The sequence below is a fragment of the Oikopleura dioica genome, chromosome 2, assembly GCF_907165135.1.
Source record: "Oikopleura dioica chromosome 2, OKI2018_I68_1.0, whole genome shotgun sequence".
Lineage (NCBI taxonomy): Eukaryota > Metazoa > Chordata > Appendicularia > Copelata > Oikopleuridae > Oikopleura > Oikopleura dioica.
Genome location: NC_137292.1, coordinates 445,504 through 461,781, shown reverse-complemented (window position 1 = coordinate 461,781; position 16,278 = coordinate 445,504). Strand labels below are relative to the sequence as shown.

The following is a 16,278-nucleotide window of genomic DNA, read 5'->3' as shown; positions in this document are numbered from 1 at the left end:
TTTTGTAACGAAATAAACTGTATTGTCAAGAGTCTATGCTACTGCTAGAAAAATGTCGTCTTTTTGGTAAAACCATGAGGACTGGGGTGCGAAACGGGTCAAGGAGTATCGGTGCCCCGTCCCGTCCCGCTTAATTTTTCGGACTCGGTGCTCCGTCCCCTCCCGTTTTGCCCCGTTTGCCCCGTTTATTTTTCACTCGAGTTTTCTGCGAATTTGCACGGGACAGGGCAATTGTCCCGTTGCCCCGGTCCCGTTTCCCACCCCAGCATGAGGAAAGGTTGCAATTTGAATCGGCACAGCACCTATTCTTATATTTTTTTTATTAGCAAAGCTAGAATTGGTATGATACCAAAACTTTTTCTCGGCTAGGGATAAGTGTTAGGTGTCTGGTCAGGTACAAATTTTGTACCGCCGGTACAAAAAATCATATTTTTTTTGACAGTAAAAACCGATTTTTACCCATTACAATGGTCGTTTTTGGACATAACTCTACCTAAACTATGCCAGTACCGGCGGTACAAAAGTTTTCGCCGAATTTTGTACCGTCGCCGCCCTACACCCCCATCAAGAGTCAAAATATTTATTATGTACGATTTAATATTAACACATGAAATTGTCTGTCCCCGAATTTTCTTCATTCTCATAAAATTAATTAATTATTCCGCAGGTTTGCTGGATAATGTATGACTACAAGCACTTGACTAGGCTTTTACTGTATGACTACATTTTCACGTCAGCTACATTATTCAGATAAAATATTTTATAGATATCGTCCTTCAATATTCTCCTTTGATAATACTATTCTGACGATTATATCGTTTTATCTCACTTCTTTGGTCGATTTTATTAAGGGGGTAGTCCTCGCTTTTGAGAAAATCGGAATTTTCAAATTTTCTTTCCAGATTCTGAAAGCTCGTTGAAAAAGCTACAACTTTTGTGTAGGTCAGTTTTTTCAAATGTCAGAGAAAAGCCCCCAAAATCGCACTTGAAAAGTGAGATTTTGATGAAAAATTTTATAAACTCGAAGTTTTTTGACTTTTTCATCGAACGTTGTAGAGTTATTTTGGTTTTTTATGGTCTCTAGACTTAAAAAATGATAAATAATACCTCTGGTGTAAAGGTAAAATAAGATAAACCTTCTTTCAAAAACTCATATTTTCAAGTTTTTGAGACTCAAGGTTTGATCGATCGTATTACATAATATTTTTTTTGAATTTCTTAATTTTATTATATGGCAACTTTAGACCATCGTATAAACTTTCTAAAAATATATAAGGCGCGAATTTGCAATTGTATTTTGATGGTTCTACGCGTGTTCAAAAATAGGTCAAAATGACGATTTCGGCAGAGATATCTGAATAAATTGATCTCTAGCTCCTTAAGTGAATAATATACTTTTCTTTTGTGGAGTGGCAACTCTAGACCTAGGATAAACCTTTCTAAAACAGAAGTTTTTATCCTCTTTTATAAGCCCAAATTTGTGTGAGCGCTGTTCAAAAACCGCCGAAATCGCAAAAAGCGAGGACTACCTCCTTAAATCGAAAATCATTCTTTTCCAGTTACAGTCCATTAACTATCATTGCAACAGTGTTCTCAATATACCCATTGGGTATTACCCAATGGTACTAGATTTTTAGAGAATAATTGTATTAGATTGAATATTATAATAACAATATATTTCGAATGCGTACTAAATGTGACAGATGATAATAAAGCCCAGCGCCTAGTGATCACTTCGACTCTTGAAAGTTGGGTCTTATTTCGTAGGGAGACGCTCGGTTCGTGTACCAATTGGTATTCGAATACCAAACTTTGGGAGTGGTTTACTAGTTTTTGAAGGAAAAATATGATCTGGTTAAAAAAAATTTGGTATTCGAATACCAAAAAATTTTGGTACACGAATCAAGCGTCCCCGATTTCGTACCCTCAGAGCATTTGGCTAGAATCTAGCCGCTAGATCTTAAGTCGCAAAATTGATGTTGAAAATGATACGTGGCAATTTCAACGGTTCCGCGGGGGTTACCAGTCCACTTAATTACCTGATGGGTTCGGTCCGGAATCGCCCGGAATAGGGGTAAATCAGTGAGTACAGCACTGAGTAAGACAAGTACTTCTTTCACGCTCGTAAAATATGTAATATCATGACAGGTTGTCGTAGCATGTTCGGTGGCGCTCTGGCTCTGTCGCCCTTCGATTCTATCGACTATAAAAGTTAACTCTTCTTCCCAATCCCATATCAAACTTTAACTCCTCTTCCGAGATCAAAAAAAGAACTCAAAAACAAGAAAAAAGATGATGTTTCTTCGAGTGATCCTGTTTTCTTTAACTTCCGCTATGGTCATTCGAACATCTGACTTGCCGAACAGCCAGCCCGATGAAAGCTGGTTCCGAACCGGAAGAAGCGCCGAACCGAGCTACAGACCTTCCAGACGAATGAACTCACAGCCCCAACGATTTTCCAGATTCACGCCGGACGAAATCACCCTTGAAGAGTGCTACGAAATTATCAAATCCGAATTCCTCCAAGGCAGCTACGAAAACCCGCTTGAAGAGTGCGAAGGCATCCATAGAATGATGCTCAAAATTATCACCGACAGACTTTGAATGCTTGATCCGATTCTCTTTTCTGTAACTTTATGAGTTAAATGTACAGTCAATGTTCTTTCTTATCAATGTCTCTCCTTTTCCTCCCTGCTTTTCTACTAAAGAAATTTTTCTTTTCATAAAAACGCGAACTGACAATTCAGATTTTACTTTGCAACACATCTCTTATAATAAAAATCAAAATTTATTCATTCTTTGTTGTCTCCATTTTTTCCGTAAAATGCCCTAGAAAGAAGTTTCTCTCAGACATGAGACAACAAAAAGATTCTCCTGCCTACATATTTCAAGGTTGACAATTGACTCATGCCAGGAATTATCCTAGATTTCGCTGAAAATGCCAAAGCACGACGAAACAACAATATTTTCAACACTTCTCGTCGATCTGGCAGCCAACGAAAAGGGCAAAGTGTGGCCTTTTTCTACGTACTCAGTCACCGCCGATATGAAAGGAGGATTTTCAAAGACTTTTGATATTTCGCCAGAAGAGCTCAGGATGAATTTCTACTTGAATAAGGATAATGTCCAAGGAAGGTCTTTTTCGAACGACTCATCGAATCTCATTGAAATACAAAAATACGCAATTGGCCATATTTTTGATCTTTTAAATCTGATATCCAATATGCTCATCTTTGTCTTATTTGAAAGACCTCTGGACACTATTTTCAGTAATACTGTTTTCCAAAATGCTTTAGTTCGGACTAATTTACTCAGCAAAATCGAAGAAGTTCCAATCAAACATAAAGATGTTAAATACAAGTATAATTGACAATATAAGATAAAGAACGCCTGAGAAATAAGTGGAGTGTAAAACAAGTAATTATTTTTATGAAAAAAATGAAGGTCCAAAGACTTCCATTATATAAACTGCAATAAGACCATCAAAGTCCACATGGAAAGCATGAAGAAGCTGAACGAGCGAGTTATTGAAAACCGCAATTATCTCCGCAACAGTGCGAATAAAAGTGCCATTTATCAAGGTATGTCTGCCATTCTTTTTGATGTTTCATAAAGGAGCAATTGAGAGTACTGCAGAAACGAAAGCGACAATCCATCCGCTCTGGTGGATCTTTCTTTTCTTCATCAAAAAGGGGCCGTCTTTGGTACTTCTTCAAATTCAAGTACGCTAAAAAAAGTTTTTAATTAGTGAGCTATTATCGTTTTATCTTCAGATCAAGGTTCAATTTACGGCTCATCGAATCAAAGCTCAAATGCAACTTCAAATGCGTCAAATCCTTTTGCCAGGCTTTTCAAATTCCCTTGATCAATGATCATTCAAATTTCAATAAACGGCAGAGAATGGGCTCTTCTCAGAGAGTTAGGTCATAAAAATTGAAAAGCCAAAACCAGGATCTTCCAATTCAAATCCTTTCGGTGGCTCCTCCTTCTCCTCCTCCGCAGCATCTTCAACCCCTGCCCAGTCAAACGTGAACCCTTTCCAGTCGTCAACGTCAAACCCCTTTGGGGGCGGCGGTGTCTCCCAGCCGGCGGCGACTACGGCAAATTCTGCCTCTTCAGCTGGAACTGCCAATCCATTCGGGTTCAATTCAAATTTAATAAAGAATGAGAGAGAATTAAGTCAATTATTCAGGGCCGGTTCTGGAACAGCAGCTCAGAGTAATGTGTCAAGTCAGAATAGCGTATTTGGGTCAAAAATTGCAGTCGATGAAAGTAAACTGTCGAAATCTCAACGTAAGAATCAAAATCAAGGAGAATCCTTTTTACGGTGGTATGCTGTCACCTGGGAACCAGGTTCCCAGATTAGAAAACTTTACCAATCTGGGAACCCGGTTCCAAGATTAGATTTTTTTTTCTAATCTGGGAACAAAAGTTCCAAGATTGGAAAAATTTTCGAATCTGGGAACCAAGTTCCCAGTTGACAACGACGGCCAGTAAAGCGAATCTTGGAACCTTTTCTTTGCAAAAATATGACTTTTTTCCCGTTTTGACACTGTCAAACCTGAGATTTACTGTAAGACAGGCGCGGAGCGCACTCCAGCTCATTGACTGTTAGGTTTGTAAGGTTAATATTGTTCTAAAGTTAAATTCATTTGGAGAATTGTTCAATTCGAAATTAGAGTTAAACACTAATAAGGGGCACTCGGCAAAAACACAGAACAGTTTAACGCGAGGGGCGGATTTTCCAAGGTAGAAGTAACAGGGTTCTTCATTTAATCATGGTCATAATTAGCCAATTTTGTGCGAAATTCACTACAAATAATAACATAAAAAGAGATTGTGCATCTAGAATCAGCACAATCAGTGAAATAATGAGGTTCCAAGATTCGCGACCGACTTTGGGGCAGGCCGTCGTTGTCACCTGGGAACTTGGTTCCAAGATTCGAAAATTTTTCCAATTCCTCTTTCTCAGCGGACAAAGTGGTCTACAAAAAGATGGAAGATCTTTCGGCAAAAGAAATCGAAGCTTACAAATCCGCTGCTTTTACCATGGAGACTCTGCCGCTTTCTGCTCCTGCCAAAGAATTCTGCTTTTGAAGATAAGATAAGACATGTGAGCACTTGTTTTTGTTCTTTATTTCACTGCCCAAGTTCACAAACTGCGTCTATCTTCTAGGTATAAGGTCGGAACCTGACATGCTGACCTTTGTTTATGCCTCATTCAGTGATTCTTCATGAGTAAAACTTCATTTGAAGCGATAGGTGCTTCCCATGACTTTTTGAAAATGATTTTTTCTGGGGAGAACTCATTTTTCCTTCCGCAAGAAAGGCCACTCATTTGACACTGACTCAAACAATAAATCTTAATTTCAGATGTGAAGTCGCCCTTTTTCCGCAAATATGCCGAGTTTTTCGACCCCTCTTGCATCGGCATTGATTGTCTTCATCATCGTCAGCCCCGCTTTCCAAAATGACTTTGTTCACGATGACATACCAGCAATCGTTCGCAATCCTGACGTACAAGGCAGAACTGGATTACTTGCCCTTTTCAAAAACGATTTCTGGGGAAAGGCTATGTCCGAAGTCACTTCGCACAAGTCGTATCGCCCGCTTACTGTGTTGACGTACAGGTGACTCGGAAATAATAGTAACTTTTCGTCGGTTTTACGTCATTTTACGACGAGATTTGACAGCTCATCGACAAGTTTGTCGAATCAATCATCATTTTTTCTTGTCCATCATCTTGTTTAAAGTTGTTATATAAAATAAATTTGCAATTTTTTTCAAGCTATCGAGAAATGCGTAGAACAAATGCATGTTCAATGTTATTTACGCAAAAACAGAGTGCTAAATCATTTATTGCCGGTATTATGCATCTGCTTATACAACTTCTTAACTAAATCGAGTGGCAATTTTATTCTGAAATGATTGAATTGACGTAAAGGAAAGCCCATCAAACACTTCGAATCAGTCATTCAAAACCATCCTCTTTTCCGATAAATTAAAATCTAAAATTCATCTTCCGAAGCGACCGAATCATCCGCTTGCGGAAATCGAAGTTGCTAAGTTGCTAACTGTGCCCTAGGATCAATCGGATTCTGACTGGCAATCACGCTTTCTTCTTCCATTTGACGAATATTCTCCTCCATTCTGGATTGGTTTACCGCCTTCACCTGATTCTCCTTCGCTTTGGGCACCGTTGACGAAACTACAAACTTGATATTGCGCTTCCTCTCAAATTAAAAATAGCTTGTTTCAAGTCTAATCGCCAACGCTAAAATAAGATACTCTCGAGAATCCGCTCAACTAGCCGCGATCATTTTTGGAATTCATCCGCTGAATTCTGAATCTTTCGCCAACAACGTCGGCCGAGCAGAAGTTCTTTCGGCGCATTTTATGCTCAGTGCAATCGTCAATCGGGATAACACGGCTGCTTCTGGATGTTATGCGCTTTTAGGTAAGAAATTTGATTGATGAGTTAGTTTGAAACTTGACGGGTATGCCTGGCTGGATCTGATTTGGTTTGACGTAGATACAGTACTTTGATTGACATTGATTCAAAGAACCGTAACGGTTTATTAGATGTTTGCGCGTTAATATCGTAACAAAGCCGACTTATCATAATATTCAATTATTATCATTGAGCGGTTTATCTGCGGCATTCTATTTGCCGGTAGATAGTATTTTCTTCTTGATTGGAAAATTCAATATTGATGGATTAAATTGTGTTTGATTCGAGTAATCTATGCATAGAAAGAAAACTTGGTGTTTTAGTTTCATGATCATCGTATTTGATTGATAAATAATTATATTATTTAAATATTTTAATTTGAGTTCATTTTTGTGAGGAATGACTAGTGGATTTTGTTACAACTAAAAATGTAAAAAAATCATATGAAGACAATTATTTTCTTTCCTCAAGATAAGAAACAAGAGTTATCTTGAAAAGTTACTCTGCTAGAAAAGATTTAATTATTTGTCTTTAGACATTTTAATTGGTAATTATTCGTCTCAAAAAATGATAAATCTGTGGGGGAAAGAACCTTCACGTTTTACATGATGTAACATTTTGATTAAAGATAACAAATCAATCTTCAGCGATGCTGTGCAAAGAAGGCGGCGTCTTTTGCCTGGCGATTCTCGTCGCTTTAGAAATCATCATCATTTTCAACAGAAAACGGCGCGGAGAAGTGATTCTCGATCCCGATTTCATCCTCTTTTTCGTTTACAAGTTGCTCTTCTGGTTCAGCTACCTGCTCATTTTTGTCTCGCTGCGATTGTGGGTGTTGAACGGAACTTATCCGGTGTTTACTCCGCCTGATAATCCAGCTGCTTTTGCAAAGGACAAATTTGTCAAATGGTCGAGTTTTGCCTTTTACTGGTTTCAGCACTACTGGCTTTTGCTCTCCCCGAAGAACTTGGCTTACGATTGGGCTTATGGATCGATCCCACTTGTCCAGGACTTTTCTGACTGTCGAATTCTTGCGATCCTTTGTCTCTTCTCCTCCGTCCTCTTTATTGGCTTTCATTGTTTCCGCAGCATCTTTGGATTTTTCAATAATCGACGAATTCTTCTTCCAACTTTGCTGCTCTTCGTCCCGTTTATTCCAGCCTCGAATGTGTTGGTTTCGGTCGGATTTGCTGTCGCAGAGCGAGTCATGTACACTCCCAGGTCAGGTTCTCATCCGAAAATAGAAGAGAAGAAACTGGATTCTCATCATTGAAAAGCTTGTATGTTCATGATCAAGATATTATTAATTTAACAAGATTAGTTGGTCTTATTCATCACAAAATATTGTTTTGAATGGGATGTTTTAGAATTTTCATTCTCCTTTATTCAAAAATGTCTTTGACGCTGATAATCAGCTTTCATTCCATTTCCAGAATTTTCTTCTTGGCAATGTTTGATGAGATCCTGCTAAAGCATCGGTTTCGCGATTCTCTTTGCCGATGGCTTCACAAAATTCCACAAGAAATTTGAGAAATCAATCCTCAAATCAACAATCATCCGTTCTAGTCTAGCCCTAACGATAATTTTGTTTACGATAAAAACGGAATTTCGCATCAACGCATGGAAAAAGAAGGAAAATCTATTCGAATCTGGCCTTACCGTTCATCGCCATAACGCAAAGGAAACAGTTGATAAAGGATGATTCTTTCGATAGAAGTATTCGTTCTCTCAGCCATGAAACAGGTCCGAGCCAGATCTGTTTCGTAACTGATTGACTGATCAATGATCATCCTTCCGTTAGATGTTCTACAATTACGGCAATTGTCTCCGGAACGAGCAGAAGATCGACGAAGCGATAATTTTCTATGAAGAAGCGATCCGCCTTCACCCCACTTATTCCAAAGCCTACGACAACATCGGGGTCCTCTACGACGACGGAACAGAAGAAGGTTCAAAGATGGCGGAGAAGATGTACCAAAAGAGCATCGAAGCGAATCCGCACCATCCAAGCGCGTATTCGAACTTAGCCTCGCTCTACGCTCAAAGTGAGCGACTTCAAGAAGCCGTCAAGGTGCTTCTCACGGTGCAGAATTATGACACACCTTACTACACTGCGACACTCAAACTGGCGATGATTATGAAACGGAGGGGATTTGACAGGGACGCGGAACAGGGGCGGATTTAAAAAAACACTTTTCGGAAGACTCTGCCACTCGTCATTTTGACGATTACGGGGTTCTCATGTAGATATCTGGAAAGCTAAAAATTAGAGCCTTTCATGAAATCTGCCTAAAGCTTTATCAACACATTCTCCTTTTATTTAAAAACGCAGATTCTCCCATCGCCGAGCCATACAACCACTACGGCGCTTTGCTCACAGGTTCTTTTAGTTCACTTCAAAATCAAATAACAAAAACTTTTCCAGAACAAAAACGCTACGAAGAAGCAATCAAAGTCTACGAACAAGCGATCGCGCTGGAACCCTTTAATCCGAATCCCCTGGTCAATCTCGCCTGGGTGAAGCAAACGCTTGGTAATGGATCTGGCTCAGCCCAGATGGTGAGAGACGCCGAAGAGTTGTACGAAAAATCACTGAGGATAAAGCCTACCTCCGAAGCGTTTATGCGCCTTGGTACGTAATCAAAGGAATTCTAATCAAATTGATTATGAAATCTTAATGGAACTTCCTCCAGAGTAACTTCTCATCCTCAGACTTATACCTTGATTGTTACTTTGATTTTCGTCAGATCTCAGCCTCCATTGTCGATTTTACACCTCTATCATATTACCATATTTTGAACACTTTTTTTGATATTCAAGCTGATAAATCTAGCGTTATTCTCATCCTCAGCTTTCTTAACTATCTACTATCACTTGAAAATTCTCTACGTATCATTTTAACTAGTCGTCGGTGTCTTGTTAATCATAATCTGGCCGATAAATTATCATTTCTTGCTAAAAGGCTGAAGATAAAAGGCTAGCAGAGCTAGAAAATCAGTTCCGATATGGGAGGTAAAGCTGTGATAAAATTTTATCGGATTATCATAAAATTGTCATATTTGGCTGAATTTAGATCAAATACTTTCAATTCATAGAAGGCTGATAATTTTTAACCTGGACAGGGTCTCGAAAAATTGGAAGTGCGGTGGGTGTGGAAACGCGCTCTCGAGCGCTCCACTTCTGCGCGCTGGAAGTGCGTGTTTAAAAAAACCGCGAGCTGGTCGTGGAGCCACTCCCGGCGCTGGTCGTGCCACGCCCGCGATTGGAAGTGCGCGCTTGGGGCTGGAAGTGCACACCCGGAGTGACGCGCCTTTTCGAATGTGCCCGGGCTCGGCAACCTGAGTACAGGGTTCGGAAAATTTTTCTCGATTTTTACTCAGGAACTCAGGTCAGGGTTTTTCACCAGGTCAGGTACTCTCAGGAAAAACCTTTTTTCGACCAATTTCGCAAATAAAAATTCTAATCATTTCATTTTGGCCAGATGATTTATAACCTCACAGTCCTGTAATCATAAAATCGCAAATATTATTGACGTTGCAAATTGACCCTTTTTTGTGCTTATTTATTTTTAAAAGTTAGCTTTAGCCCATTAGAAGGAGGTTTTTGCCGAAGTTTTTAAAAGTCAAGTAAAATTTTTCTGGCAGTCAATTATTTTAACTCAAAATTAATTCCATTATGAAAGGAAAGGACTAGTTAAGTGAGTTCAATCTATGTTTATTCAATTTCAGGTTGTTCCGGTAGGTAGGCGATAATACCCCGAAATCGACAAAAAAGGGCTTCCGGGTTGAGAACGAACTTTTTTTGGTTCGTTTCAAGGTTTTCTGTGGGGCGGGCTACTCACTTTCCCCCTAGCGCGTTTGCACTTCCAGCCTCGGGCGTGGAAGCGAGTCCACGACCACCGCGCGGAAGTGCAAGGCGAGAGGGCGCGCTTGCACATCCACCGCACGTCCAAATTTTCGAGACCCTGAACCTGGATAATTCTCTCAATTTAGGAAGTCTAAAATATCAGCGTGGAGAAACGGCCGAAGCGAAGAAAGAATACGAAGAGGCTCGAAAACTCGATCCAGAGAATCACATGATCGTCCTTGAGCAGTCGATCGTGTTGGTAGCTGCGGGAGAAACTGACCGCGCCGTGGAAATTCTTCAGGATTCTGTTAGCAAGCGAGATCGGGACTGTCAACTGCCCAATTTGCATATAACCCTGGCGAAGATATACGGCCCGAAGAAGCATCAATTCATGAAGGCAGCGAGTATACTCGAGAATTGCAACAGAAAGCTCCTCGAAAACAATCACGAAAAAGAACACGCTGCGGAGGTTAAATTCCAGCTGGGAGCAATGTACCACGAAATCGTTAGAAACAACCAAAATGTTTCGAATCCGACGAAAAATGAAGAAGCTTTCTTGGAAAAAGCGAAGGAGAAGACCCTTGAATTGTTAAAAGAAGCGATCAAATTGAAACCGGGAGATGTTGGCTATCGAGTTCTTCTGGCGCAAGTGCATTTGAGAGGTGGAAACTTGGAAGAGGGAACTCATGTTTTGAAAACGATTTTGAAACTGAAGCCGGATCATGAAGTCGCAACAATTTTGCTCAATCGCGTCAAAGAAGCCGAATCAAGAACATCTTAATCTTCGAAATTTCTGTTATCTACTGTAACTGCCAAAGTTTTTTTTATTTGCTTCTATTTTCTGTAACCAAATGCCTTGAATAATACCTTATCAATAAGCAGTTATAGAGAATACTCTAAATAGAGCAGGGGCTGTTTCTTTGGAATTATTGCGAACCCCAGTAAAAGGGCCACCTACGCACTTATTGATAACCAAGTGGTTGTTCTTGAGACAAATTTTTCATCGTTTCTTTGCTTTTTAACATTGCTACATTAAAAATATTGTAAAAGAGGGGGAAGGTGTTCTACTTAAAATTCGAGAAGAGGGTTGATTGCGCGATGATTACGCAAGAAATTCGAAAGATGCAATTCTATGAAAAAAATTTCTTTAGAATCTTCTGTTACTCGAGTATGAACTCTGTGAGCTGCGAAGTCAGCGAAATTCTAACGTCGGAATCGGGCGAAAATGTAATCTAGCGATAACCCCTACTCAGAAGACATCTGAAGCGGGTTTGGCATTCCTTCGAATTTTTCCTGGGCGCTGGAAATGCCCGCGGGGCCAATTTTCCTGCAAATGCACTATAAAACGCGCCCATTTCCCTCGAAATGCTCACATTCGGTTTTCTGAAGAAAAACTGAACGAAAAATGAAGCTTTCAACTTCGCTTTTTTTCACCGTCTGCCGGGCGGCTCCATCCCTCGACAGCTGGCTCCAGGACGGAACTGAGCCTCCATTCGAAGCTCTTCAACAACTCGCTGATGCTAGCAAAACCGAGGGAGAGAAATCCTGGTGGGAGGAGAAAAAAGCTGAAACTGGGGACAAAGACTGGGAAGAGCTTTTCCCCGAGATCAAGGAGCAATTTGACTCGATTCCGGATGAAGAAAAGGCCGCTCATGGCTTTGAGAAATACAAAGATAAGGTAAAGGATTCTTCTTTTCGATCAAGACACCGTTAAAATTCTTAAGAGCCCATATTTCATTGTTTAATTTCAATCAAAGTTCTTTATCTCCCCTTTTTAGGCTGCGTACTACAAAGAAAAGTATGGTTCCGACCCCGAAATGAAGAAAATGATGGAAGGAAAGATGGCCTTCTTCAGCCAAATGAAAGAACACATGGGCGATATCGACTGGAAAGCCTTCGCCGAAAACATGCCCTGGGAAAAGCTCTCTGAGAAAATGTCGAAAATCGCTACTGGTGAGTGGTCGATGGACAAATGGAGTGAAAAGAAAGCAGAAATGAAGACGAAAATGATGGAAGTGATGCTCAACGCGAACCAGGCTCTTCTCCAGGTGCGAATGAATGAGCCAGCGCAACGAGCGATGATCGACAAGTTGGCCGAAGTGACGAAGGAGCTTCCAGAATCGACAACTTGCGCATCCACCGCTGACTTGAAATACATGTGGATGATCGACGAGTTGATGGAGTCGCTCGTCTCCGACGACGTCTGGATGCCGAAAGACATCGTCGACATGATGTGGGCAAAACTCACGCCAAAGCTTAACAAATCAAAGGGACACAGCTCCGTCGTTTACCTCAACCGAGCAAGCGAACGAATGAATCGACCAGCAGTCGGAACAGTCATCGGAAAGCGACTGGTGCTGACTGGCCTGGACGCCTGTAATTCAGATGTGACTTTGGAAAAGGTGGAAATGTGGACCAACTTCATCGGAATCGAAAAGATGCACGAACATCTGCTCTGGGGGTCGAATGAGAACATCTTCGACAACTACGATCAATTCTACATGCGCTTTCACAAACCAGCCGAGGGAATGTCCGTCCTGATCGACGGCAAAGAACACTTCCCCACTGGCGCTATGAAAGTTCCATCAACCAAGACGCACGAAGATCTCTCCGCTCACTTCCCATTCACATCGGCCCAGGACTTGTTTGATCGATACCTCGACGCCGCTCCTGCTGCTCGATGTCTTCTCTTCTTCGATGAGAAGCTCCCAGTCATGCCTGCTTGCAACGCGATGGATGATGGACAGATTGGACGAACCAAGATCATGATCAATTATGAATTCGCGCAGAAGAACAACGTTGTTTTGGGACAATTACCGGAGGGATTCGAAGATCCCGAAGAAGCGGAAATGATCGGAAAAGGTAGCCTAATCTTCCCCTAAATTTCATTCCTAAAAACGATTTTAGCTTACCAACAAATCGTCGACAAACGATTCTGGAATGCCGTCTCCGAAATGGAGACTCCATGCATCCATCACAACCCAAAACAGTGCTTCATGGTCAGTTACTGCAACTGGAGCAAGGGAATGAAGTCGATCCCAGTCGATATGATTCTCGGAGAAGACTGTATCAACAAATACGGCGAAAAACGATGCAAGGAGGAGAATTTCGCGACATTTGAATGGGAAGAAAGGTAAGAAAATAACGGTGACTGTTACGAACTTGATTTACACTGTCAAAATTTTAGCTGGGGATTGCCTGCTGTTTCCGCTCCTCTTCTCTGCGCTGAGAATGGATCTGTCACGCTTCGTGGAACCTTCGAGTCGATCGACGAAGAAGGAGTCGCGAACTTCAAGGGACACGACAACAATCTTCTCCAGATGCTGGCCATCAAAGACATGAACGATCTGTACTCTAACTAATTCTCACTCCTCATATGCCATTCCACTTTCCACCACTGCAAAATCCATGAAATAAACAAGAGATTCTTTGAGAGAATCTAGCTAACAAATCATCAGTAAACAAGGTCTTTTTCAGTCATAATCGCTAGTCAAAAATGGTCAAAAAAGCAGAAACTCTTAAAACACATTTTAAAACTCGAGAAGGAATCGTTGAATTCATTGTTTAAGTATTGAAGGAGCCATTTATTCTTTTCAAATTTCAATTTTCAACTCTAAAAAGGCGTATACGAAAAAGACTACAATTACAACCAAGAGGACAGCCATCAAAATGCTTCTATGCTTGTCGCACTTCCGCGGAACATCGTAACAGTCGATTCAGTCAGCTATGTTCCCGACCTTTCGAAACTATCTCTGAAGGAAGTGCACCCAGATGATCCGCAAAGCATCGTTTTTTGCACAGGAAAGGAAGTCTACCATTACAACTTTCATCACGACACGAATCCGAGACACAAGGACAAGAGAATTTACAAGGGATCAGGCATTGGGGCTTCTAGCATTATTTTTCTCATGGAAGGACTGGTCATATGATTTTTCTTGTGAATTCAAGGCCATGTGATTCAAGATCACGTTTTATATTAAATTTAGCGGAAGGAAATTTTAATGAATTAATTTTTCTCTTTCCAAACGAAAAGAATTTTTCTGGCTTTTTTGTCTGCGAAGAAACCTTCCAGGCTCTTTGATGGTAGAATCCCCTTATTATACTGTATGATTGTCTGAAAAAAGCCTCCTCAAAGCTCTGCCTAGCACGTTGAGCATCTGCCCCGCCGATGCCTCGGAGGTTAGACTAGAATTCGATCATGGTCATTAACGAATCTTCCAGGATCATGTGAAGATAGCCATCGGCTTCACGGCGGGTCAAATTCAAATCGTGGACATGGCGACAAGTGACGAGAGTAAGCGAAGTATCGCCAAGATCAATGACGAGCGCAACCACGACAACTCGGTAATTAACTCGATCCAATGGCTCCCCGGCTCGTCAGAAATCCTAATCGCCGCTTTTAACTCTGGTGACCTCTTCGCTTTCCACAGAGGTACGAAAAAAGAAAACGACCAGACCTTGTCTATTTCGTGTAGACTACCCGGATGCCGTGGCGCCAGTGAATTGGAGCCACAAGAAGGATGCTTCAGTCCCATTCATCGAATTTGATTCTAAAAATTCGAAAGAGAAAGAAAATCCGTTGCGAAAATGGAGCTTCGGAAAAGCTGCCATTTCTGCGATTCAATTTTCGCCCGATGGAGGAAAATTAGCAATCGCGAGTAGAAACGGAAAATGCTACGTCGTCAAGGTAAGAATTAGCTTTCATGTGATGTAATTTGCATCAAATTGAAGCGCAGACAAACGTCTATTCTCTTCAGCCCATTTCCCTTTTAGGTCTCTGTGTCATACGACTACCAGATTTCGTTCGAGTACATCTGCGCCGTTTCCTCATTCTTTGGCGGCTTCCTCTGCTGCTCGTGGTCCCCAAGCGGTCGATTTCTTGCCGCAGGAGGAGAGGATGATTCGATAACAGTTCTCAATGTTGAGACAAGAAAGCCGATTTGCCGATGCCAAGGGCATAGATCTTGGGTTTCGAGTATTGCCTGGGATACTTTTGTAGCTGCTTCTTCTGCTGGAATTGATGCAAGATTAGGAATTGTTTTGGATAAATTCAGGAAAATAGAAAGATAAATTTAGTAATCAAGCCTAATCGAAGCTAATTATCAGTTATCAGACTTCAAAATCATCTCGAGATGATAGTTATTACTTGCTTCCGAATAAGCCTGTTTTGCTTGATATTAGCCATAGAAAATATCAAAGAAAATATTTTTCTTGCAAAAGTTGTTCATAAATGGTCTAGCTCTTGTTTTCTTGCTCATTTAAAATCATTAGCTTGCCTCTAAAAACAATTTAAAGGATCTGTTGGACACGATGGGATCTTGTGTCTTTGGGATCTTACGGGCGATGTTATGTTTCCAAAAAGAACAAGGTAATTGGCCTAAATGAATATTAACTCGCGCTCTTCTATCGTTTCGACTTGTCAGCAGCTGAATAGTTTCATGTGATTTAACATGTGATTCACTGCTGATACAGTTTTCATTTCTAATCAAAGATTCTTGAATCTATATTTACAATTACAGATTTTCTCAATCGACGCATTCATGGCAGCAACGGTAATATTTAATTTCGCTTTTCGTTGCTCGTATATATTCGTTTCCTCTGTAAATTGTTCTTCATGTGAAATAACGAAAGCATATAAATTCGTGGTTTTCAGGACATTTTCGGAGACAGAAAGGAACCCTGCGCCGAAGCACGTCAATTCCAGCGAGGTAGGACTCTTCCACTTCTTCATCGTTATCCCTTGTTTCTTCTAGCTGCCGATAATCGAACCCATGGTCGAGAAGAAGATCAGCAACGAGCGTCTCACTTACATTTTCTTTCACCTGTCCTGCTTCATCATCGCCAGCCAAAACGGCTCCGTAATCAAGTGGATTCGCCCGCACGGCAAAATCTTCTTCGCCCCTTTTTCTCAAGAAAAATCATTTTGATCGTCATTTTTCCTGCTCTCGAATACTGTCGAATTCGCCCTGTTTTCTTCATTC

The 16,278-nt window shown here is 40.9% G+C and overlaps 4 protein-coding genes across 5 annotated transcripts; all 4 read left to right on the top strand.

Moving 5' to 3' along the window:
• The first annotated feature begins 2,930 nt into the window (after positions 1-2,930).
• LOC145700312 (uncharacterized) lies at positions 2,931-5,348 on the top strand. Its single transcript, XM_081777566.1, has 7 exons — positions 2,931-3,131; positions 3,489-3,581; positions 3,627-3,722; positions 3,774-3,842; positions 3,952-4,141; positions 4,193-4,293; positions 4,973-5,348. The coding sequence occupies exons 1-7, from the start codon at positions 2,939-2,941 to the stop codon at positions 5,095-5,097; spliced, it is 867 nt and encodes a 288-aa protein (XP_081633692.1). The 5' UTR covers positions 2,931-2,938; the 3' UTR covers positions 5,098-5,348.
• Positions 5,349-5,360: 12 nt separating this feature from the next.
• LOC145700308 (protein O-mannosyl-transferase TMTC4-like) lies at positions 5,361-11,180 on the top strand. The gene is made up of 9 exons (XM_081777559.1): positions 5,361-5,630; positions 6,086-6,193; positions 6,285-6,457; positions 7,099-7,672; positions 7,925-8,132; positions 8,253-8,624; positions 8,747-8,831; positions 8,877-9,083; positions 10,444-11,180. The coding sequence occupies exons 1-9, from the start codon at positions 5,401-5,403 to the stop codon at positions 11,076-11,078; spliced, it is 2,592 nt and encodes an 863-aa protein (XP_081633685.1). The 5' UTR covers positions 5,361-5,400; the 3' UTR covers positions 11,079-11,180.
• Positions 11,181-11,425: 245 nt separating this feature from the next.
• LOC145700309 (uncharacterized) lies at positions 11,426-13,751 on the top strand. The gene is made up of 4 exons (XM_081777560.1): positions 11,426-11,975; positions 12,076-13,159; positions 13,205-13,430; positions 13,485-13,751. The coding sequence occupies exons 1-4, from the start codon at positions 11,703-11,705 to the stop codon at positions 13,657-13,659; spliced, it is 1,758 nt and encodes a 585-aa protein (XP_081633686.1). The 5' UTR covers positions 11,426-11,702; the 3' UTR covers positions 13,660-13,751.
• Positions 13,748-16,266, top strand: LOC145700311 (WD repeat-containing protein 20-like). 2 transcript variants are annotated; one of them, XM_081777564.1, is made up of 10 exons: positions 13,748-13,833; positions 13,910-14,176; positions 14,433-14,476; positions 14,519-14,729; positions 14,773-14,984; positions 15,071-15,331; positions 15,595-15,665; positions 15,817-15,849; positions 15,951-16,005; positions 16,051-16,266. In XM_081777564.1, exons 2-10 carry the CDS (start codon positions 13,975-13,977, stop codon positions 16,222-16,224), a joined length of 1,263 nt encoding a protein of 420 aa, XP_081633690.1. In that variant the 5' UTR covers positions 13,748-13,833; positions 13,910-13,974; the 3' UTR covers positions 16,225-16,266. The 2 variants fall into 2 exon arrangements, with proteins under 2 accessions (XP_081633690.1, XP_081633691.1); XM_081777565.1 differs by lacking the exon at positions 15,817-15,849 and having other exon boundaries at positions 13,749-13,833.
• Positions 16,267-16,278: the final 12 nt, after the last annotated feature.

Excerpts from the sequence above, each read along its gene's own strand:
- LOC145700312 (XM_081777566.1), top strand. The coding sequence starts at position 2,939 with ATGCCAAAGCACGACGAAACAACAATATTTTCAACACTTCTCGTCGAT. Across the intron at positions 3,723-3,773 it reads TGGTACTTCTTCAAATTCAA|ATCAAGGTTCAATTTACGGC; the intron begins GTACGCTAAAAA and ends TTTTATCTTCAG. Across the intron at positions 4,142-4,192 it reads GGAACTGCCAATCCATTCGG|GGCCGGTTCTGGAACAGCAG; the intron begins GTTCAATTCAAA and ends TCAATTATTCAG.
- LOC145700308 (XM_081777559.1), top strand. The coding sequence starts at position 5,401 with ATGCCGAGTTTTTCGACCCCTCTTGCATCGGCATTGATTGTCTTCATC. Across the intron at positions 8,832-8,876 it reads CTACGGCGCTTTGCTCACAG|AACAAAAACGCTACGAAGAA; the intron begins GTTCTTTTAGTT and ends AAACTTTTCCAG. Across the intron at positions 9,084-10,443 it reads CGAAGCGTTTATGCGCCTTG|GAAGTCTAAAATATCAGCGT; the intron begins GTACGTAATCAA and ends CTCTCAATTTAG.
- LOC145700309 (XM_081777560.1), top strand. The coding sequence starts at position 11,703 with ATGAAGCTTTCAACTTCGCTTTTTTTCACCGTCTGCCGGGCGGCTCCA. Across the intron at positions 11,976-12,075 it reads TTGAGAAATACAAAGATAAG|GCTGCGTACTACAAAGAAAA; the intron begins GTAAAGGATTCT and ends TCCCCTTTTTAG. Across the intron at positions 13,431-13,484 it reads ACATTTGAATGGGAAGAAAG|CTGGGGATTGCCTGCTGTTT; the intron begins GTAAGAAAATAA and ends TCAAAATTTTAG.
- LOC145700311 (XM_081777564.1), top strand. The coding sequence starts at position 13,975 with ATGCTTGTCGCACTTCCGCGGAACATCGTAACAGTCGATTCAGTCAGC. Across the intron at positions 14,177-14,432 it reads GAGAATTTACAAGGGATCAG|CTCTGCCTAGCACGTTGAGC; the intron begins GCATTGGGGCTT and ends GCCTCCTCAAAG. Across the intron at positions 15,332-15,594 it reads GAATTGATGCAAGATTAGGA|TCTGTTGGACACGATGGGAT; the intron begins ATTGTTTTGGAT and ends CAATTTAAAGGA.